General features: G+C 38.0%; 1 protein-coding gene across 2 annotated transcripts; it reads left to right on the plus strand.

The window, feature by feature from the left end:
- The first annotated feature begins 671 nt into the window (after nucleotides 1-671).
- Nucleotides 672-25,357, plus strand: lingo1b (leucine rich repeat and Ig domain containing 1b). Of its 2 annotated transcripts, none has more exons than XM_087259154.1 (2): nucleotides 672-989; nucleotides 22,538-25,357. In XM_087259154.1, exons 1-2 carry the CDS (start codon nucleotides 978-980, stop codon nucleotides 24,389-24,391), a joined length of 1,866 nt encoding a protein of 621 aa, XP_087115280.1. In that variant the 5' UTR covers nucleotides 672-977; the 3' UTR covers nucleotides 24,392-25,357. The 2 variants fall into 2 exon arrangements, with proteins under 2 accessions (XP_087115280.1, NP_001004576.1); NM_001004576.1 differs by having other exon boundaries at nucleotides 685-989; nucleotides 22,535-25,357.

The following is a 25,357-nucleotide window of genomic DNA, read 5'->3' on the forward strand; positions in this document are numbered from 1 at the left end:
CGAATCCCCCAAAGACTGACCTTGCAGTTCACTATTGCGATTGGCTAAGCAGACTCAACCCATTCGGCCAAATTCCTCATCTCTCTCTCTCCCTCTCTCTCTCTCTCTCTCTCTTTATTCTGTGTCTCCGGCTTTCTCTCTCTCTCTCTCTCTCTCTCTCTCTCTCTCTCTCTCTCTCCATTGGCTGTTGTTTATCCACCCTGCCTGTTTACCTCCATGAGTCATCCGTTTGTCACATTGCAGCTCGCGGTTGCTTTTGACTAACGCTGCCTTTTGCATAAAAGCCCAGCATTAATCGCCGTGTTCTGACAGGATGACAGAGGACTAGAGACAGGTTTCACAAAGGTATACTCAGAATTCTGGGACACCCCCCTTACCACCCCCCATGCTGGCATCTCTCTGTCCCAGCTCCTGCTTCCCGCTGCAGTCGCTCTGATGAACAGCAGAATTGAATTTCATTAGTTACATTGTCCCTGTTTTGAGCTTTGTGCCGCTTCTCTTTTCCTCCCCCCCTCCTTCTCACTCCTTATCCCTCTCTGCCTGCCAGTCTTAAGCTCCCCCCCCCCCTCCCTCACTCCCTCCGTCTCCTCCATCTCTCCATCTCAATGCGCCACAGCTCCTCCCTCCACCTTGCTCAGTGCCGACTCCTCCCTCTCCATCTTTCTTCCCTCACTCGCGCTCCGGCTCTCGCTCTGCTGGGTATGGCATGTATGTGAGCGGGTGCACTCCTGTTTACATGCATGCCTGCATCTGGGACAGACTCTCATGTATTCTGTGGACTGTAGCTGCTCGTGCTCCACACTCTCCGAATTTCCTGGACCCCTAGTCTGCGTGGAGGATTTGTGTGCCGTTTTTGTTTTTCCACTCACTCATGAAATTCTTCAAAGGCCTCCTGTGTGCCACCCTGCCACTCTGGAGCGATTCGGATCTAAGCTGCACTCCGGCAGAATGGAATTGCCAAATTTAGACTCCACCGCATGACGTTTCTGGTAAGAGCAGTTTGCATTCAGTGCCAGATAAGCATTTTGAGAACTCTGAGATCCTGCAAAGGGCTAAAGAGAAGGGGGGGAGACGAGACTTGGATTTTCACGGGGGAAATGTGCTTGAGAGGGATAGGGCACAGGCTCGGAAGAGAAAGATGCTGAATAATGCTTTTGAACCGGACACGGGACATATTACTGTGGATTGTCATTGCACAGGGTGGGGGTCATTTGCTACAAATGAATAACTGGCCATGTGAGAATTCATACATATTTTCACCTGCACCATGTTTCTAAAAAAATCTCACCCCCCTCATATTCTGAGTATTTCTCAGTGGCCAGGTTATGATACGTGTTGTCTGTAGGGAATGTATGCAAGACTTTTGAATGTATTTTTGCTGCTGTGGTTATGGTTTATTGCTCAAGGCTCTTTCCTTTGCAGGACGCATTATGGAGGAAAATAATGTATTGCTTTCGATGTGTTTGAGTCTTTAATTCACAGTCCTCATTATTGAGCCTCTTTTCCTCTCTTCTCTCTCTCTCTCTCTCTCTCTCTCTTGCTCTGCCTTTTCTGTTTCTTGCTCTCTTTTTCCTCTCTCCCTGTTTTACTGCTTGGAAGCAACTTCCTCCGCAGCTAATGTGGCGTTTAAAGGAATAACAATATTACACTTCATTTCTTAATCTTGGCTGGCTGTCAAAAATACATTAAGAGGAGTCTTACTGGATACATCAAAGATTCATGCTATCTCAGTGTTCTCATTTCTACATCCTTTACAGCTGTCAGATCGCTTTATCCATAGCTTATTACATAAATGTGCATCAATAAAAGTCTATAAATATGAGGGTCATTTTTTTATATAATTCATGATCAGACACAGGCCAAAAATGAGGTGTGAGCCGATTCAGATTCAACACGCCATGTGCGATGCACAAAAAAAGTCCTTCTGCTGATTTATTTCACAGGGTTTTCCATCAAAACACAGTAAATCTGCAATATGCATATAGGCTTGTGTTGGGTAGGAAGACTGGAACATGAAACAACTGTATGGCAACAGTATCCTGGCCACATTCTGAAGATGCTGTAGTTGCCAGCGGAGAAATCCAGGCCAAAACAATCCAGCACTGAACGGCGGTACAAATATAACAGCCTATACGTTGAGATATGTTCCAGTGCGCTGGCGATTGTGTTAAAAGGCAATCTTCCCATTGAGCAGATTCTCAGCTGGTGGTAATAGCCATTATGATAATGCTGCAGTCTGATAACAAACAGCAGATGAAACAAGATAAGGCAGTGCTACAGGAGAACTGCATCGCCTCACGCTCTTGTGCCGAGCATTCACACATAGATTAGAGCCTGTGCCTGTCAGTCCTCGTGTTTTCACAGCTCTTGCGAATGATGCAGCTCAGGCAGAAAAAAGGGGCCAAATCCCCCAAATCATTGAAATTCAGATCCTTTCCGATTGCGAGCCCACCAAATCCCTCGCTGCTTTCCTATTCAATCTTTTTGGTACGCTTTTTTAGGCACTCAGTGAGGGCCTGCTTTCGGCCACGGTGGCATAGATACACAGACCGGGTGTGCGTTTGTCCTCATTGTGGAAGGATGTGAGAGTCGGACGCCATCAGCGCAGCGGCTCGTTTCTGTCACACAAAATGAGGGACTATTGAAATCGGCTGTACATAGCGGGAAAGAGCGAGGGGCTGCTGTGAGAGGCGACCGAGTGGCATATCAGACAGCGCACACTCACTCCAGCCTCCCACAAATGTATTCAGAAGGTCACAGAGTCGCTTCACTGCAGCAGACTCTCCCATTAAAATTTAATCATAACAGCTTTATGTAAAAAGTCAAAAATATGAGACCGGGCCCAAGCCTCACTTTCATGCCAGCCCGTTTCTAAGGCATGCGAATAAAAATGCCGTTCATCAGCTTGAAGCAGTGCTATCTGTCGTTTGGGAGAAGTTGTCTTCATATCTCTATTGATCATCTGGGGGGCAGCTGATGGCTAAATTTGCGCCTTGTGAAAGGTGAGAGGAAGATATCATCGATTGTATCAGGCAGAGTAATCAAATTATTAGCCTCGGATGGAGTGCTGGTCAGAGGAACAATGCTAGCATAATTCAGGAAGCTCGAGAGTGATTATCCCGTGGCTAATTTTGCGAGATAAGCCCCTTCCTAATAGAACTGTTGATAAAGAACTCCAAGGAGCTCGGCTAGAGCTAGATTGCTTTTGGGATTACGGTCGTCCTATATTCAATCCACATTTTCACTCGTCTTTTGTTTCAATTAAACCCAAAACAAAGAGCCCTGTGTTTAAAAGAGGAAGAGTGCTTGGAGTAATTACCAGCTTTGCCTGCTGGTAGCGGTGATTTTAAAGTGAATCTCGAGAGCATTAATGAGGAATGAAAAACACTTTATGGAATTATTATTAACCGTTGCCGGAAAGCTAAGGGGAGGATTGACATGGGACCGGGCCCAATTAGACTTTGCGCCATGACAAGAACCTGACAGCAGCAGTAGCTTTGCAAATATAGATAGAGCATGAGCTGAAATAACCTATATAACGTTTCAGCAGGCGGATGGGTGGGCACATGTGTGATACAGGGCACAATCCACTATAGACTTTGAGTCCCTCTCAATAATTAGAAATGGCCAGATTGTCCTTTTGGGAATACTTGTGCTGCTCTGCTTCACTTTGTTACAGCATTCCGTTGTTGACGTGACAAAATTTATTTTGCCTCAGCTGTCTAACAGCTCGCATAAATGTCAAATTGATGGCCAATCAGCTTAAAGTAGGTGGGGTTTACTATTTCAAGTCAAGTCAAGATGGCTTTTATTGTCATTTCAACAATATACAGTGCAGTACACAGTGAAATGAAACAATGTTCCTCCAGGACTAAGGTGCTACATCAGTTTAGTTCATTAATCTTTATTTTTATAGCGCTTTTACAATGTAAATTGTGTCAAAGCAGCTTAACATAGAAGTTCTAGTAAATTGAAACTGTGTCAGTCCAGTTTTCAGAGTTGAAGTTCAGTTTAGTTCAGTGTGGTTTAAATTTCACTTGTTAAAGTCCAAACACTGAAGAGCAAATCCATGGATGTGCAGCTCCAAAAGTCCTAACCAAACAAGACAGTGGCGACAGCGACAAGGAACAAACTTCACCAATTGACAAAAGTGAAGGAAAAAAACCCTTGAGAGAAACCAGGCTCAATTGGCGACGACCATTTCTCCTCTGGCCAAACTTCCCATGCAAACAACATATCAACATAAATTAAGAAGTTAACACAGGGCTACACACTACTATACAAATTGAGAAGAATGACATACAATAAGATAAACTCAAATAAAAATAAATAAGAATAAGTGCACAAAGTGCGGTTTGTGCAACATTGTTTACAGAAGCCGAGTAAAAATGGAGATCATTTAAAAGAATGTGAGATGAAACTGAAGTAGTAAAGCATATCATTTCTGACAGCAATTTTAGTATAAAAATATTAAACCACCAACAATAATATACAAACTACTGACCATTTTTTCTCAAAATTAGTTTTAAAATGAAAAATATGATCAAATTTACACGATCAATGTAGAATACACTCTTCAAATAATTGCAATAGTGGAAAGCACGATTGCCTCACTGCAAGAAGGACAGTGGTTCAAGCCCTGGCTTGGTCCATTGGCATTTCTGTGTGGAGTTTGCATTCTCTCCCCGTGTTCGGGTGGATTTCTTTCTGGTGCTCCGGTTTTCCCCACAGTCTAAAGACATGTGCTATAGGTGAATTGAATCAACTAAATTGGCCGTACTTTATGAGTGTGAATGCAAGAGTGTATGAGTGTTTCCCAGTGTTGGGTTGCAGCTGGAAGGGCATCCTCTACGTAAAACATATGCTGGATAAATTAGTGGTTCTTTCCGCTGTGGCGACCCCTGAAGATTAATAAAAGGATAAAGTCGAAACAAAATGAATGAACATTTTCGAAACCTTTTTTTTTTTTTTCATTGTAGCAAGTTAAATCCACAATTGGCATCAATAGATCCACAAAGAACCCTTTACATTCATGGAAACATTTTATTCCACAAAAGGTTCTTTATAGTGGAAAAAGGTTCTTTGGATCAAAGGTGTAAAGCTCAGCAGCCCTGCAGAGATCTGTTCAAACCCTGCACCAACACACTTTCCTAGAGCCTTCAAACAAGCCTGAAGGATGTAACTAGCTGGATCAGGTGTGTTTAAATGGTTGGAGCTAAACTCTGCAGGGCTGTTTTTGACACCCATCTAAAGAAATTTCTTTCCCTTACTGTAAAGTTTTAATGGATGTTAAAGGTTCTTCAGATTGTCTTTTTTAAGTTCTTAACAATAATAGTAAGGCTTAAATAATCTTTAATTAAAAGGCAAACCAAAAATAAAGGTCATTATACAACATTCATTCATTCATTCCAACTATATATTCTTTTAAACTTAGTCCCTTTATTCATCAGAAGTCACCACAGCGAAATGAACCGCCAACTTATCCAGCACATGTTTTACGGAGAGGATGCCCTTCCAGCTGCAACCCATCACTGGGAAACATCCATATACATTCATTCACACTCATACACTACGGACAATTTAGCCTATCCAATTCACCTATACCTCTTCACCTAAAAGTCTTTGGACTGAGGGGGAAACCGGAGCACCCGGAGAAAACCCCTGGAGAACATGCAAACTCCACACTGAAATGCCAACTGGCCCAGCCGAGGCTCGAACCAGTGACCTTCTTGCTGTGAGGTGACATCACTACTCACTGTACCACCGCGCCGCCCCTATTCTAAAACAACAACTGTGAAAAAATTCCTGTTTGGTTCTTTCTGGAGTCTTTATGTTTAGGAGTGTGGAATTATTGGTGTCATTAAAGAGCCTTTATTTTTAAGAGTGTAGTTGTGAATGTGCTGAGTTTTGTTTTCATCGTATTAAGCATACAAATGAACTGTGCGCAAAATACTACTTGATTACTTCCCAGCTAAAATTATTGTCCTAGAATTTACTTCATTATTCTTTTTCTTGGAGACATGGTTATGGCCATGCTCACAAGGAACGGATGTGTTTTATTGTTAGTAGCAAGAGACAGAAACACAGTGCATCTGTTTCATTTCCAGTCTTTGAAGGATGCTTATTTAACTGCAACCATCACATATTGCTCCATCGGCAGTTAGTCAGAAGACCAATATTTGGGTGACAGGTCGTAACTAATTTCAATCTCAACCATGCTTGGAATTGAAACATTCATGCCGTTCACTCAATTTATGATTGCACGAAACTTCCAGGCCACCAGTCATCTCAGAGTAGGGTCTGGATCACTTGTTTTATGGTGCTTTTCATTTTCACTGGAATTAAAAAATACTTTTACCGTACAAGATTAGCAAGTTCTGAAGAGAAATCTTGAGGAATGTGTATTCACATTATAAAAGACACTCTACATAGTCTAATTTCAGAATGCTACTCTCAATTCCATATAGTGTCCATATAATAATCCTCTCCATGCAAGAGTCCCACTTTGACGGTTTAGTCATACCTTTTGTTTGAATGGTATAAATTTCAGAGCAGTGCTTGACATTTTTGCTTCAATAAGTCTAGAGTTTCTTGTGTTTCGACATCAAGGTTCATGTTAGTTTTTCCTTTAGTGGAATGTAGCTTTCCAAACCATGGGCTTTGATCTAAATCTTACTGTCATCAAAAAAACAAGATCAAAAGAGTGGAGTCAAATGGAAGCAAACAGTTGGAAGATACGTCTCTGCTTTGAATGCTGCATCCGTAGGCTTAAAACCCAAGCTGATTTGGTATACAAAGTTGTTTGTGTGGGGTAGGAAGAAGACAAATGTATGGGGCAAGCGGGGCTGATTATTGATTTGGCTCAGGTCCTCACTGATTAACTGCTGTTGTAAATACCGATAAAGACACCTGCTTATGTTGTGATGAATGGTAGCAACTTGATTTGCCACTCACAACTCGAGCAGTCTTAGCACTTTTTTTCAGCGACCTAGCATCCAGAAATCATTGTAAACGAAGAATCTCATTTTCACTGCGCTTTGAATTAGGTGCTAGTCAGTACAACAGTTAACAGATTTCCAGTCATAGCGTTGACAAAGATTTAATTTTGATAAGGTATTTCTTGTTATAGTTTTAAATCTGCATTTTGGCCTAATCCCAATTCTATTTTTGTACCCTTAACCCTTCCTCTTGGCCATTGGAATAGAGTGTCAAGGGGAAGGGTTACAATACAATATGTACCCCTTAGAAATGGGACAGCACTACAACACCTGCACACGTCATCATATGTCATTGTGATCTCTTGCTCCAAATGAGATCGATGATGGCGACTGCTGTAGTTAATCCAGTTGCGCAGTTTTTTGGTATTTATCTTCAGGAAAACACTGAAGGCAACGATATCAAGTTATCATAATGATATAATGTGCCAATAAGTACTTAACTCTACTGTGCATTTACACATTGGCCATATTCATCTATGTAAACACAAAAAACAACATTAACATTATAGCAGACACTGTAAAAAGATCATTCTCTGCCACTAGACTTTTCTGACAGGGTATTCGAGTGTCATCGAGTCACAGAATGTTGTGGGACTGCTATTCAGGAGTTATTGTTATATATTGTAGATATCGAAATTTAGCTTTATTTATTTTAGCGTTTTTTTTTTTTTTTTAAGATAATGATAAAACACAAACGTCATTATGAATGTGTTAAAACATATGCTTGTTTGTTGTAAAAATTCATAATAATGACAAAGAATACTATTATGTGCATCTCCTGACTTCCATGTGCTGCCGATGTAGATGATGTAATCTGCGAAATTTTCTCATGCCTGGGTTTCGAGTGTGGTCGTGGAAAATCTCTTTTTCGAAGGGGTATCTAGCCTTTCCCTGCTTTTAAGCTAAAGATAATTGGGACACCCCTACCCCTTAACGTGAACGTGCAAAACGAGGGGTAGGAGTAGGGGGAAGGGCTAAGGGGAAGAATTGTGATTTTTCCTTAACTTTAGAGCAATGTCAAGTAAAAAGAGGTGCTAATGTCTGACTTAGTGGCGGCTGTGCATTAAAATGAATTGATTATAAGCCTAATTTATGCGATGAAGGATTTGGATGATAGTGCTGAGTGTAAGATTAACCCTGTGTTAACCCTGTGCACTTTATACACATAAATACATATTTGGGGATAAAAGACCAATGGATTTTTAAACCAGAAAGAATATTTCTACACATAATAGGATTCATAAAAAATTTCTAATAACTGATTTCTTTTATCTTTACCATGATGACAATCCATAATATTTTATTAGATATTTTTTAAGATACTAATATTCAGCTTAAAGTGACATTTACATTTTTTAACAGTGGTTTGTTGTGACAATCAAAATATACATTGCTTAAGAGGGCTATAATATTGACCTTAAAATGGTTCATCAAAAATTAAAAACTGCTTTTATTCTAGCCGTAATAAAACAAATAAGACTTTCTCGTGAAGAAAAAAATATTATAGGAATTACTGTGAAAAATTCCTTGCTCTGTTAAACATCATTGGGAAATAAATAAATAAAAAATCCCAGTAGGGCTAATAACTTCAATTGTGTGTGTGTGTGTGTATGTGTATGTATATATATATATATATATATATATATATATATATATATATATATATATATATATATATATATATATATATATCACTCCACTTTGAATCAAATGCTAATCAGCTCAGCAGATAAGTGAAAATGTTTTAAAGAATAAAGTTGTTTGCTCTCCACCAGTCGCACAATGATTCTAGTAGACTCCAGCTGTCACAACTGTATCCATAAAACATTTCTTTACATAAAAGTTTTAAATGATCAGAGTACAAATGAATTGAATATTACAGACACGGAGCAAATGGGTCACCCGTGCCATTTGTCAAGCAGACTGGATGAGTGCAGACAACCAATTACCCGCAATTTAGCAGATAACTATTTATGTATTGGGAATATTTAGATAGCTGTTAACCACTGATTTGCTTCGAACTGTGAAATGTGTGCAGTGTGATCGGGGATGCCAGAGAGGGAGGAAAAGAGAGAGCGACAGGCAGAAGGAAAGGGATGATGAATAAATAGATTGCAAGAAGGAACAAAATGAACTCCCTCAGGCCAGTATAGCCAATTAGTTGCTGCACTGTATATTCCCTTTATTTTTTTTTTGACTCACAGTAGCTTTCTATTAGACTTTTGTGCCTATTAGAAAACATTATGCTTAGTGGTGTCATTCGCCAGCACAAATGAATCATTATTTAATCATTCTTGATTTTTAAAAATAAAAATCAAAGCAAAATTAAGCAAAATCATTACTTCCTCAAAATGTTTTTCACAGTTTCTGTCTTGTTTCTCATTTCCTTGTTTGTTTTTCAGCATCTCATATGAGAATAAATGTGATTGCAGCTTGGACTTTTTATGATTTATGAATCATGAATTTTAATTTCACCTCAAATAAACTTTCTAAAGTCATTTCATGCTCTAAGGCGGCGACCTTAGTCGCATAGTTTAATCAGTTTCACTCACTATGGTACAATAAATAATACTTTCTTCTCAAAATTACACAATGATGAATAACCTCGCCATTAACAAATGCCTCTTTCTTTGATATACTGCTATGTTAATAGAAAGCGCAAAGCCCCTGCTGTTTATTGTCAATATTTTTTTTTGTCTCCTCCAAAGTAGGCATAACTCTCTAGAGATCAAAATGAGTTATTAATTACTATGTAAAATGTGTTGTTTCATTATTATCTAAATGGTAATTTAAAACCTTGACTGTAGCACTCATTTGCCTCAACAGGACTGTGTTTGATGTACATGGAGACTGACTATTTACATGTTTTCTCATTACATCAATTAAATTACAAAATAAATGTCATTAATCTGTTAAATTTACAAAGAACAAAAAATCACTACTATTACAGTTTGAAAATGTTAATAATAATGTAATTTAATGTGTATTTATTTAGTGCATTTATCATGTATGGCCATACACCCAAAGCGCTTAACAAATATGAAGGTGGGGGGGGGTCTCTCCACACCACCGCTAATGTGCAGCATCCATTTGGATGATGCGACGGCCAGTATTGCCAGATGTATCTGACTGATTCCAGCCCAAAAACTATCCAAAACCGACAGAAATGCAAAAAAACCCGACCAGTCATCTGTAAGAACGTACTCTTTACTACAAGTGCCATGGGATTTTTAATGATCACAGAGAGTCACAACCTCAGTTTAACGTTTCATCTGAAAGGTGGCTCTCACTGACAGTATAGCATCCCCTTCACTTTACTGGGGTATTAGGACTCGCCCAGACCACAGGTTGAGCGTCCCCTGCTGGCCTCACTAACACCTCTTCCAACAGCAACCTAGTCTTCCCATGTGGTCTCCCATCCAGGTACTGACCAGGCTCAGCCCTGCTTAGCTTCAGTGAGTAACTGGTCTTGAGCTGCAGGGTGATATGGCTGTGGCATAACACCTAAATATGTTATGTAATACATATTAATGTGTTGCTTTGCTGTTGTGTATGAGGCATCCTGGCATTTAAAGGTCACTTAGTAGAGTCACACTAACACACACACAATTTATTTTTTAATTGTGGTGACATATAGGCATAATGGTTTTTATATTGTACAAATTGTATTTTTTTTCGCCCAATACCAACTCTACACGTACAGTAATCCTACTCCTTACAAAAAATCATTCTGAATGATTTATAGGCTTTTTGGAAAATGGGAACACGAAGTAATATCCTTATGAGTCACCTTCTCCTAGTAATACCTGTGTCATACTCATGTCATTATACAAATGTGGGGCCTAATACAGTATGTAACACACACACACTGATCTGAGACACAGTATTTGAGGAATTTAGGATGCAGAATTGCACAAATGGTTATTCAATAAATGTTTTGTTCCTGCTTGTGTTTGTGTATACTATAGTTTTATTAAAGTTATAAAAGTCCCTTTTAAAATCAGAGGTCACCACAGTGGGATGAATCGCCAATTACTCTGGCATACATTTTACACAGCGGATACCCTTCCAGCCACAACCCAGTAACACCCCTACACTCTCACATTCATACTCTCACACACTACAGCCAATTTTGTTTACACAATTCACTTATAGCACATGTCTTTAGACTGAGGGGAAACCTGGAAGAAACCCACATGAACACGGGGAGATCATGCAAACTCCACACAGAAATGCTAACTGGTCCAGTCGGGACACAAAACAGTAACCTTCTTGCTGTAAGGCGATTGTGCTAACCACCGTGCCACCATATATAAACTTAAAAAACAAATTTTCTGTTGATGCCAGTGTTTCATAGCTTTGCAGTGGTTTGATTTTAAAAGCAGTATTTCCTGTCATGAATTTAAATCTGTATTTAACTTTATATTATTTAATTATGATCAGGCCAGACAGAATCAGTGTACGTTTTTATATTTCTGCGCAGCATTTTGTATAGAATCTGCAGATTTGGGTGGAATGATTTTGGAAGTATTGTAACTTAAAACTTAATATATGAAATAAGAAAGTAATATATTTTAAGCTTTTATTTATTGTTTACAATGCAAATCCAATTCGATTAACTTATTTGGTAAACAAAGCAAGTCTCTATTATTATCAGGGTTTCTGCAGGAGTTCAATTGAAGATTTTTAAGACATTTTAAGACCATTATGAATGAAATTTTAGATTCATAAAGAGGTTAAAGCTAAAGAATTTTCCAAATGACCCAGATGAAAAAGATTATATTTGATATCAAAAAATATTATTATTTAATACATTTTATAATACAATAATACATTAATAATAAACAATTAAAATATTTTATTTCTGAGCTAAATATTTAACATTTTGTGCAAAAAAAGCGAGCTCTTCTTGTATTTATACACTTTTTTTTCAGAACATAAACTTTCTTTAAAATAAAATAATAAAAAAAAAAATGAACAAATGTTTTAAAAACTATAATAAACCAAATCTATGGACAACAATCTGACCAGCTTGGTGTCCTCAGCAGTAAATACATGAAGAACTTTTAAACAAATGTTAGGGAAAATAATTTAACCATTATGATAAATAGATATAAAAAATTACCTTTTTAAATAAAAAGATTAAAGTTTTGTTGAGAGAGATTGTTGGTGATTGTATGGGTCTTGGCTAGGTTGGGTAGCAATAGATGAACTAAGGAAAATTGGGACCTGTTTAAAAAAGATTTAAGACCTACAACACAGTATTTCAGTAAATGTAAAACTTTTTAGGCCTAAAATTTGGATTTTTATGACATTTTAAGACATTTTAAGACCCTGCAGAAACCCTGATAATATACTTAAAGACGGAAAATATGACTTTAAAAACTGTGTTGTAAACAAATCAAATAGTTTTTTTTATATTAGTGAATAATATTACTGAAATTATAAATAAAAAAACTGAATAAATATAAATTTACACACATTTACACAAGTAAATAAATAGACTCAATGATGAACTGAAAATCTACAGAAATCTGTGGATTTCTGTGTGCGCAGATTTCATGTGAGTCTAATTATAACCTTAATTTAAGTGATGAGGGATTCGTAATGTTTGTGTAAGGTTAACCTTGCCTGCTTTATATGTTTGAATATGACATTTGTTATCAATCATTAGGATGCACTTCATACCCCTAAATACAAATGGAAAATGCTTCTTTAGATTCTCACAATGTTCTTTACACTAAGAAAATGTGTTGCTCACTGCAAGGTTCTTTTGGGGGTTCTTTTATGGCATTGATTCTCTTTTCAAAACCTTTTTTTTTAAAGAGTGTAAAACCCAAGTAAACAGAGGTAAAGGAATGTGCAAGTGGGTCACTCCCAAGCTTTGCTTATTTGTCTTGTTTGGTCAAGCCGAGACTCACCGCCAAGGTCAGGACTACTATGGTGAACAGGGAGAGAAAATAAGCAGACTGCGTATATAGATGGTCCAGCGTGATATTTTTTCTCTCAAGGTTATCGCCAGGATGAAACGGAGGGGACGGAGTGGGAGAGAGAGAGCGAGCAGGAAGATGGACCTTTGGGTTGAATTACATTTGTACATGAGTGGGAGAGACAGAATATCATCCAGTGAGCACTCAAACACATGAGCGGTGTAACATGAAAATATAAAATCAATTTAACTGATAGTCGTCCTCTGTGGTTTCAGAGGACGATGAATCTTGATATCGCTGTGACGGGCTGGGTTCGGTCTGTGTAATTCACGCTGAAACAAAACATCCATGAAAAACTATTTTTTTGGCAAAGGTAAATCCTCATATTTGCTAAGAGATTCAACCTTAAACATTAATTTCTCTGTGAGGGTCTCTAGCTTAAACAGATAAATAGCTTGGTTTTCCAACGTTGGAGGCAGAATTGATTTTGCCCTCTAGCTTGACAGATAGCCCTGAAAGTAACAAATAGCGAAGAAGAGGACAAATCTTTGAAGCGCAACACTTATTAACTCCATGAGCTTTGGGAAGGTGCAGTAATCTAAAAGAGATCTAGTCCTCCATTAGTTGAGGAAGAAGGCATCAGGCGGCAGACACCTTGTGAAAAAGAAGCCTCGCTGATTCCTCCCACCCGCTGACAACAGATAATTGAAAAGCAGGACTACAGACCCCTCTGAGTACGAACCGGATACAAACTTGTCAATTAGCTTGCTCATATTTCATTCACTGATTGAGTCTGGATTGCTCCTGTTCAAACCCGTGCCGTGTTGAATATGAGTTACAGCGGCTGTTGCAATATGGCAAAATAGGGCATTACATTTGAGGGTCCCTCTCTCAGAGGAGCACTATGTTAAAATAAACTTACGGTTGACACTTTATTTCTTCCCTCCAAGCTCGTGGGCAGGGTTGAATGGGTATGACCTTCCCGTGTTACTGAGGGAAAAGAACAGAGGAGAAAATGTAATTTCCACCACAGAGATCTTAGGAGCGCAACCCACTTTAAACGGCATGCAGCCTGTCGTGTGGATGAATGTTGGGTAGTAATTATTAAACAAAGAGAATGCTTAGTGCGCTTCTAAAACGGGGATGTTGATGCATGCGCAACATTTCGGGCTTTTAATGGAAAGAACTGCATATTTCATTGACCTCTTAAGTGAACAGACATTTATGACAGCAGATATAGTCTTGTTACGGGCCTGATTTGACTTTAACAAAATGCTACTCTTTATTTTTTTATATATATATATATTTATATTTATTGTACAACTACAAAAGAGTCAAGCTTTAGGCAAATAATCAAATCAACTCTTTTTTTGAACTATTTGAGTGAAATTTTAATGATCTAATCTAGGGCTTGAGATTAACACCCGCCAACCCACCAAATTTGGATTTATTTCAGCTGTGGCATCTTAGACAGAAGCTGTTTCTCAATTTCAAGACACAGAGAACGGACTTGCTTTCTTGTGAAGACCACCAGGTTTTGCCAGATCACCTCAAAGAATGTACTCGTGAGAACAGAGAACGAGTCCTGTGAGAAATGAGATGCTGCGTTCTTCCTGATGGTCATGTGACCTTCATGCGTTTTGAATGGAAAATTATTTAAAAATTACAGCATTTGTACAACGATTGATTGTGTTTTTTTTTCCACTTTTCTATGACTTGCACAAAACCCTTACAAATATATTTTGCACAAAACAAATAAAACAGATTTTAATAAAATTTTTAGCAAATAAACGACCTTAATGTGTTTATGCATTTATTAAGATTTTCTATGGTTTACTTTCACCATTTCATTTAGGGAAACTCCTGAGATAAATAAGTTTTATCTTTGAACTTTAAAAAAAAATCTATATAAAATGCTGCTCTTCCCACCTCCTTTTTTCAATGACGTCTGGGACTTCGAGCAAGTTCAGTACTTAGGTCTGCATCGATATCAAGAATGCAATATGTAATGTGTATTTATATAGCGCATTTATTGTGTATGGCCTTACATCCAAAGCGCTTCACAATCATGAGAGGGTCTCTCCACACCACCACCAGTGTGCAACATCCACTTGGATGATGCAACATATGAATGTAAGAACACATCTGGGAACTTTCACGCATCCTTCATTCTTGCGGTCTTGAGTTTTGGAACTCAACTTTGACAGTTGATGATGACATTTCACAAGGACGCAAGATCACAGAAAAACACACATTGAGGCTGTGTCCGAAATTGCATACTTCCATACTATATGGTGCACTAAAAACAGTAAACGAGCCAATTAGTACTGTTTGTGCATATTCATAAAACTCAAAAAAAAAAAAAAAAAAAAAACAGTATTCGAGAAGTACCCTGATGACCTGCTACTTCCAGCGAGATTCTGAAGTGCGCATCGGATGGACGCAACATGATGCCCCGCGAGAGATTTCCTGAATGGTAGTGAAGCGACGCAACTGATGAGGATAGTACACATGATAATGACAAAATGGCAGATGTATTACATTCGAGTTCCATTTATACTGCTGACATTCCTACTGTATACAACTCACTTTTCTAACAGTCGAGTAGTACATTTAAATTCAAATGCAGTACCTACAGAGTAGTAGGCGGTTTCAGACACAGCTTGAGAAACAGCCAGACACTCCCACTAGCCACTTTGGCTGGTTGAAAATATTTGTAGTTTTCTTAAAAGCAAAGTTCGACAATGAAAGATGGCCCTCAAATGAGAAGCAGCATGATAGACAAAAACAACTGTGTTAACATGAGCAAAAAAAAGCAGGTGAATACAGAATAAAAAGAGGATCAGGATGAGACACAGGTGCATAGGTGATGTGATACGCGTGTGTTAATTAGCATATGCACTCCTGTTTCCTTGCGTGAAGCAACCATTTTGCGATCGGTTCTCTTTAAAATAGACTGGAAAAAAGGGATGCTTATGCACCTCTTTCAAGAGTGTTTTTTTATGTAAGCAGCAGTAGCTTTTTCTTTAAACATTCTTTGAACAGATTATTATGGGCCTTATGTTAACTGTGTGCATGTGATCATCCTTTCATTGTTGCTAAGTTAATTGTCATCCTTTACAGAAACATTGCTTTAAGATTAACTTAGATTAACTTCCCATTTGTGTACTTGGTAGTTAATTAGTGATCCTAAGCCTTTAGCCAGGACTGTGCATAGTTTTAAATACATGACAATATTTATTGTAAAATGTTATTCAACTGAATTTTTTTAAGTGTTGAATAAAAAGTGCAAACTATAATATATTTGTTGCTAGTTTTTGACATTTTTAAATTATTATTATTATTTTTTTTTTGGTGTGGCCTGCAGAGGAAAATTTGGTACATCCTGAATGTTGAGCCCTGAACAGACATGTGAAATAATAATTAATTGCAATGCAACAACATCAAACCACTTCCGATTTGCTTATGCTCATTGAGCAAAGTCATACACAGCACACAAAACTGTGAAATGAAGTCATGTGGACATAATGCAAAACTTAAATCAAGTTATTTTAGCATTCAAAATCAATTTATGCATAAAAAATATAATTTCCCAAGGAACAAAACTGTGGCTAGTAAAAAATGGTGAGTGTCTAGTAATGTCGAAAAACTACTAGCCACAGTGGCTGGTGATCAAAAAAGTTAATGTCGAGTCCTGGTCTAATCCGATTCAATGATCTATGCTAAGCTAAGCTAAAAGTGCTCCAGTCAGACCCAGAGATTGACTCAATGGGTTATGTAATGGTAAAACGCAGCTGTTTAACTCTAGATGACTTGTAATATGAGCCTATTTCCAAACAAACAAAAAAATCTATTACAAGCATGCTACTCTCTTTTCCCACATCTATGACTACTGTACATTTCTTCAAATCAGTCAGTCAAGAAAAGCACATTTTTGTCAAAATGTATATTGCATGCCAGGACCGGTTAGTTACACTAAAGTGCCCTGAGGTAGATCTGCCTTTAAAGACACAATTCTCTTCATGGAAATTCAAGCGGGGGTGTTGACTAATAAGATGAGCTATTGACCATGTGAGTGAGTTCACTTTATTGAGAATTACCCCGTCAGTGCAATATTCTGGCAGTGCAACAGAGAGAAGCAGTTTTTTTTTTCTCTCCCCTTCTTCATACATTATTCATAGTCGCCTGACAGACTTTGATTTGTATGTTTACAGAATGGGGCCTTCCTGAGCGATGATTTAATCTTTTAATTGGATAATAAATCCAACACTTTGTGTAGTGGCTTTTCAATTGCCATCAGTTGACCACCGAGGCCAAATTAGTTTCAAAGCATTTGCATACCTTAGCATTTGGGCTAAAACAAAGGTTACAGTGATTAGGAGCAGAGATGAAATTGCGTTCGGAATATATCAATTATATTTTGGGGGGAATATTTGTGCTGCCGAATGTTTATTATTCTTTTTTCTCTTTCTTTTTATTTAAACTATAATGATTTTCAATTCGCCCATTGGCAAGCATTTGCAAACTGCAGGCCAAGAAATAGCAGCACCAATGTTTACAGTTCGCTTTTTATCAGTGGTAAACAGGTAGACATTTCTGCCCATACACACAACCGGTTTCTTCCTGTGGGAGTACTGTGTGACACCACAACAGTGAATAAAATGCAAAATTGTAATTTTGGAACCAGCAACCTTGTTTAATTAGGAAAACTGTGATCACACCACAGAGACCTGCTGTAATCTTATAGTTATTTCCATCTGCTTTTGTTTGCTTGCTGAAAATTACCAAGCAAATTTGTCAATACTTTTTTTTAATGAGGCAGCACCTTTGGCCTGTTCTCTCCTCAGACTAATACTCCCAATTATAGTTAAAGGTCAAAGGTGGTTGTTTGGCAGATATTCGGAAGACAGAAATTTGCATCGCAGGAGATGTCACACATAATAACAGTTTAAACAGCCCTGCTATGCCTCCTGAGGCTTGATGCCTGCTTAGCCGGGGAAAATGGTGATAGATTCAGCGTGATTAAAACATCCCGTTCTTGGCAGCTCTGTTTACGTCATGACCTTCACCCTCACACCTTCTCATGCCACACGAGTCGTTTAATCGATGTAGTAATTCTCTCACAGTGCCCCGATCGCTCTGCGGCCCGACTGTATGCAGATCACACTCGATGGATAAACGAGGGATAAGCACCCTTGACAATAACGGCCCTTTTGATCTAGCTGAGGAGCACTAATATCAAATTGTTATCGTTCAAACTACTCACCTAATTTCACACCGGAACTCAAACGAATCTCGTCCGTTTCCGACACACCTGAAGACACTCGGAGATGGAATCGGCAAATCTTTGCATTAGGCAGATGGCTGCACGCAGGCCTTTTCTTTCACCCCCCTATTTTTTTTTTTTTCCGTCAGTCTTATTTCGATCAAAATAGGCTTCTGTGAGCTGCTTCACGGTGCTGTGTTGTGTTTTGCTCTCAGCAAACATTCTTCATTCTTTCTGCGTCTTGTAGGTTTCATGGAAATATATTTATTTTTTAATTAAAACATGTGACAAAACCCATGTAACAGCTGTCCTTGAGATATTACATCACACGTTGAATGAACATTAGAGTTTTTCTATATACACATACATTTCCACTCCTCTGTTGAACCTGCATAATATCATAATGCATCCATTGAGCTTGCATAAATGTATTTGCATTCATTGACGCAAGACGTACTTATTTCTAGGTCATTTTCTCTTGCTTTGCAAATGAGAGCTACTCAAAGTTTACCCAATAAATTATTAAAGCTGGCCTGTCTATTTAACATGATTTGTATTTGACTAGTCCAATTAGTAACCTCGTGTCTGATGGAACACGACTTGTGTGTCCTTTTGACAGGTTCTCTGTGTCTAGAGTTGCTTCATGTGAATACTTCACAAGTCTCTTTCTCAAAAGTGACTAAAACTGAAAGTGCTATGAGGTTGAGTTTGCTTAATCTGTTTGTTATTTGCTTTGTCTTCCAAAGCCTTTGGTTTTAAAGCAAAATAAATTCACATATTAATTTTAGTAACTACTTTCATTTTCATTGTTGATTCATGTTTCTGATTCATTCATTCATTCATGAGAGTAAACCCCTTAAGATTCACCATCTCATTTTCAAGGTGGTCCCAGAATTATTCAAAATCACATAATAACACAAGAAGACAAAAACAAAAGATAAATTGCACAACATCCCCCACCCAAAAAAATAGAAAAATAAGAAACATTAACAAAAGAGGAAGTAGTATACTTACATGTAAATAATACAAACAAATTTACGGATCAGAGAATCAAATCACCATATAAACAACAACCTCCTCAGGAAAAACAAGTACAGTCCAAAGTAAAATATGACAGCAAAGTTTGCATAAACACCTTAAATGATGCAATGAACTGGATGTTAGCAAGTAAATTATTCCAATCTATTGGACCCTTAAACAGAAAATCTCTTTTACTTATAGATTTTTTAAAACAAGGAACAAAAAATAAGTCTGAACAGAATGTCTTACTTGATAATTTAAGGAAAAAAATACAAAACATTGTTTTAAATGATAAGAATACTTAAATGAATACCTTTAAATAAAAATGGAAGCCAGTGAATATGTCGTCTTATTTGCATATAGTATGCATATTACCTTGTATATTGTATATTACCTTGCTTCCAGATTTAAAGGGATAGTTCACCCAAAACTGAAAATTGTCATCATTAAAGAAAGACGGAAACCTGTAGTTAATAGTTAGTTAGAGGTTTTCTGTTTGCTTAAAAATATTTCATTTTGTATTCAACAGAAGAGGGGAACTCATGGAGGTTTGAAGAAAACAGTAAACAGTGGGATAATTTTCATTTTGGTGTGAATTATCCCTTTAACAATAGTTTACAATACAGCATGTGTTTGCATCTAGTTAAAACAAATTCTCTTCAGAAAAATGCCATGTAGTGTTGGGCAAGCTACTTGAATAAAATGTTGTAAACTAAGCTATACTCTACTTAACATGTAGCTTAACTACATAAACTACTTAACTACTAAAAGCTACCCTCTGGGAAATGTAGCAAGCTAAGCTAAAAGCTACTTCGCAAAAGTAGCTTAGCTACATCCAAGCTAATTTCATTGCAATAAAAAATAAGCTATTTTTGAAATTTAGATTTTTAAATCGAAGCAACTGAAATCCAAGTCAATCATATCTAAGTGATCGATAAAACTGTCAATGAAACATATGAGGCAAAATTGTTCTGTTCATTTATTTACTGCAAATAATATGCTGTACTAATCAGAAACAAATAGTAGAAGCAAAAACAAAACAATCCAATTAAACCAAGTGTTACACATTTAAAATACCACAGTAATGTATAGTAAAGAGAAATATTTAGGAATAAGCATTATATACAGTTGAAGTCAGAATTATTAGCCCCCTTTTATTTATTTATTTATTTATTTGTTAAATATTTCCCAAATGATGTTTAACAGAGCAAGGAAATTTTCACAGTATGTCTGATAATATTTTTTTCTTCTTCTAGAGAAAGTCTTATTGGTTTTATTTCGGCTAGAATGAAAGCAGTTTTTAATTTTTTTAATTATTAGCCACTTTAAGCTATATTTTTTTCTGATAGTCAAAAGAACAAACCATCATTATACAATAACTTGCCTAATTACCCTAACCTGCCTAGTTAACCTAATTAACCTAGGTAAGCCTTTAATTGTCACTTTAAGCTGTATAGAAGTGTCTTGAAGAATATCTAGTCAAATATTATTTACTGCCATCATGGCAAAGAGAAAATAAATCAGTTATTAGAAATGAGTTGTTAAAACAGTTATGTTATGTAATGTAATGTAATGTGTATTTATATAGCGCATTTATTGTGTATGGTGATACACCCAAAGCGCTTCACAATCATGAGGGGGGGTCTCTCCACACCACCACCAGTGTGCAGCATCCACTTGGATGATGTGACGGCTGCTACAGGACAACGGCGCCAGTGCGCTCACCACACACCAGCTATATATATATATATATATATATATATATATATATATATATATATATATATATATATATATATATATATATACAGAACTAATTGTAATTACCATAGTATACGTTAGCTTTAAACCCTTAAGCCTTGTAGTTAGCCAGTAAACTACTTATATAAAATTAAGTGTTTCCTTTACAAATATTATTGAGAACATTACATATTCTATTCTAAAACATAAAATCACTTAAAAAAGCTAACATGAGCTATGAGATATTATAATCTCGGTCCAACTTTATATTAAGTGTCCTTAACTACTATGTACTTATGTACATCAAAAAAAAATAAAAAATGTACTTACTGTGTTTATAATGTATTTGAGAATACTTGTGGTGCTTTTAAGTTGGGATAGAGGTTGGGTTATGGACAGGTTTGGTGGTATAGGTAGGTTTAGGGTGGGTTAAGGTATAAGGAATGGTCAGCAGTGTATTTACAAATGTAATTACAAAAGTTAATTACAGTTGTAATTACATACATGTATTTAATCAAGCATACGTACACAGTAAATACATGTATTTACCCAATATGTACATTGTTATGAACTATTAATTCCTGTGTAAGTACATATTAGTTAAGGCCACTTAAAATAAAGTGGACCATAATCTCTTCTTTTTGATCTCTTCTTTTAATCTTTTTAAATAATAGGTCACCTATGGCTTTCGTCATGAGCCATGGCTGTCTTCAAAATTATGCTGTTTTCAAAATGTTTTCAAAGTGCACTGTCATGGGAACGCAATTGTAAAAATGAAGATTACTAAAACTGAACTGTAAAAATACTTTGAAAGCAAATTACACCTAAGAGAGATTTTTTTTTTTTAAATAATTCCAATTTTAAATGTTAGAATATTCTAAATGAACAGTGCATAGGGTGGATGAATGGGAATATAATTTAGCCAGGAACTATGTTTCTAACTACAGCTCCAGAGGTGTAGTCGAAAGCATACAAGAGTGACCTCACAGCTTCTTAAATGTTGGTGCCGTCACTTACTGATCTACAATTGGTAAATGTAGCTTGTGTGGACGTTACTGCGCTACTTGACTAAAAAAAATGCTTTGCTACAAAAAAAGCTTTTTGGTTTAAAAAAGTAGAGATGCTACACCCATTCTTCTGAGAAATGTAGTTAAGCTAGTACACTGACGCCATGATACATTTCAATAGAATATTTTAAAAACAAAGTGTCACTGGTTATTGAAAAGAAAGAGATTTTCAAGTTCATCCAAGATGTGTTCATTTATCTTTCAAAAAGATGTTTCTGAGGCTGTGCTTCTTTATGGGCATTGTTGTTTATGGTTGTTTTCTTTACCCATACAGTCTTTTACTTTTAATGCCTCTGTTATATCATTAATCAAAGCTCTGAGTTGCCTTAACGCAGCATGTTCCAGTGCAGTAGTCTGTTACATTTTTCAAGCATCAGCACTTTCTCCAGCACCATCTCTTGCTATTTTAAGAACAGGAGCAGAATGATTGTCTCTCAGTTCTATTGCCTTGTTTCTGTCTTATGGGATGATTCTGTCCATATTGTGACCCTTTCTCTCTGCCTTTTTTCTCAGCAGGTTACCATCAAAATGGTGGCCAGAGAGGCAAGTGGGCACAGCTACCTGGTGGCATGCTGGCAGCCCATTCTCATTCTGATGCTGGGTACTGTGCTGTCTGGCTCTGCCACGGGCTGCCCCTCTCGATGCGAGTGCAGTGCCCAGGAGCGCTCGGTCGTGTGCCATCGGCGAAAGCTGATCACCCTCCCCGAGGGAATTCCCATTGACACGCGGCTGTTAGACCTCAGCAAGAACCGCTTGAAAGCCATCAACCCTGAGGAATTTCTCAACTACCCACAACTGGAGGATCTACAGCTTAATGAGAACATAATTTCCGTCATTGAACCAGGGGCCTTCAGCAACCTCCTTGGCTTGCGAACGCTGGGACTACGCAACAATAATCTCAAGCTGATCCAGCTGGGTGTTTTCACTGGCCTCAGTAACCTCACTCGGTTAGACATTAGTGAGAATAAAATTGTCATTTTGTTGGACTACATGTTTCAAGAACTCTACAACCTGAAAGAGCTGGAGGTGGGGGATAATGACCTGGTGTTCATTTCCCACAGGGCCTTTCATGGCCTCAGCAGCCTGGAGCAGCTTACAATGGAAAGATGCAACCTGACCTCTGTGCCCACAGAGGCCTTCAGTCATCTTCACAACTTGCTGACCCTTAAGCTGCGGCATCTCAACGTCAATGTCATTCGAGACTTTTCCTTTAGGAGGCTCTATCGACTAAAAATCTTGGAGATAGCTAACTGGCCTCTCTTAGAATCCTTGACCGCAAAGTCCCTGCACGGGCTGAATATCACAACTTTGAGCATCACAAACTGCAATCTCACTGCCGTCCCTTACGTGGCCATTCAACACCTGGTGTACCTCCGCTTTTTCAACCTGTCCTTCAATCCCATTGAGGTTGTGGAGGGCAACAAAATGCACAATTTGCTGAGGCTCCAGGCGTTTCACTTAGTTGGGGGCCGGCTAGTCAGCATTGAGCCCTATTCATTCAAAGGACTCAACTACCTTCGGGTTCTCAATGTATCCAGCAATAGTCTAAGCACTTTAGAGGAATCTGCCTTTCACTCGGTGGGCAACTTGGAGACTCTAGCTCTTCATGACAACCCCCTGGCATGCGACTGTCGTCTCCTCTGGGTCTTTCGCCGCCGATGGAGACTTAATTTCAACCGCCAGCAGCCATCTTGCGAAACGCCAGAGTTTTTGCAGGGTAAGGAGTTTAAAGACTTCCCGGATGTTCTCCCACCAAATTATTTCACTTGTCAGAAGTCCAAGATTCGGGATCACAAAGCCATTCATAGATTTGTTGATGAGGGGACCACTGTGCAATTCCCTTGCCAAGCAGATGGAGACCCAACTCCCATGATTATGTGGCAGTCTCCAAAAAAGCAATTCATCACAACTAAAAGCATCGGCCGGCTGTCTGTGTCCCTGGATGGCACCCTAGAGGTTAGATATGCCCAAATACAAGACAATGGCACGTACACGTGCTTTGCTGTCAATGCAGGAGGTAATGACACCCGTTTGGCTCACCTACATGTTCATAGCTACTCTCCCAACTGGCCCCATCAGCCCAATAAGACCTTTGCCTTTATTTTGAACCAGCCCAGTGATAACAGTGCCAATGGGACTGGTGCGATGGATCCCTTCCCCTTTGATATGAAGACCCTCATTATTGCTACCACCATGGGGTTTATCTCTTTCCTGGGAGTGGTCCTCTTCTGTCTGGTGCTCTTGTTCCTGTGGAGTCGAGGGAAAGGCAATGCCAAGCCAAACATTGAGATTGAGTATGTGCCACGGAAAGTAGATGGAGAAAACAGCCCGAATGAGGGATCTCACAAGATCAGTATGAAGATGATATAAAAGACTAATCGCCATTGTGTGTGCATTACGTGAATAGGTGTTCTTTACAACAGACTTACATTGAGGGAGGAAAGAGGGCGTAATCCTTGCAATGGAATTGTGAAAAGAACATTGTTCTGACAAAAGCCTTTTACATTTTTTTTACAGACTGTACAAATAAAAAAGATCACACAGGGATTGAGTCCTCAAAGGGAAAGCAGACAGGTCATTTGAAGGTTTCAAAATTCTGTGTATTCGTTCGGGTAAGTGTTGAAAAACATAGTCCTGTTGAAATTTGTGCGAATGCCAGAATCCAGAGGACCAGTATGTGTCTATACTAGTCCTCTTGTCTCTTTTTTCTGTACATAACAGTTTCGATGTACATCGGGCAATACAGTGGTTGAATGCAGCCAATCAGAGGTTATGGGTTGTTGTTGAGCCTACTGGAGTGCATGTGCTCTATCTAGATACATGCAAATGTATAGGTCAGATGAAATCACTGTAAATGTCCATTACCAACTCTTTATAAGAGATCAATTTGTTTAAGATGATTTATTGATTAGGCTTGACAATCATTAATATCTCAAAGGTCAAGTAATAATCATTAAATATGGTTTGATGGTGCAATTTCAGTTTTCACACCTTACATAGTACCATAAAGCCAGATGTAGCGTTGAATTTAAAGCCATTCGCTTTTACTGAACATGTGACAAAATTATTGGACCTGTGGTTGTACACACACTAAACTACTATTCCATCTGACAAATCTCCTCAGTTTTATTCACCCATTGGTGAAAAGTTTACAATTTTATTGATTTAGTCATCAAAATGTCGTCAATTTGCCATGCTATAATGCATTCTCTACCAGTCTCAAGAGGCGGGCGATGCTCGCTAGGTAAATGTGCTCTACAACCCTTGAAACACTTACAGTGCTGATTTCGGGACAATGGATGGCTGTAAAACATATTAAAATGACAAGCTTTTATA

The sequence above is a fragment of the Danio rerio genome, chromosome 7 (assembly GCF_052040795.2).
Source record: "Danio rerio strain M-AB ecotype USA chromosome 7, GRCz13ab, whole genome shotgun sequence".
NCBI classification, from domain to species: Eukaryota; Metazoa; Chordata; class Actinopteri; order Cypriniformes; family Danionidae; genus Danio; species Danio rerio.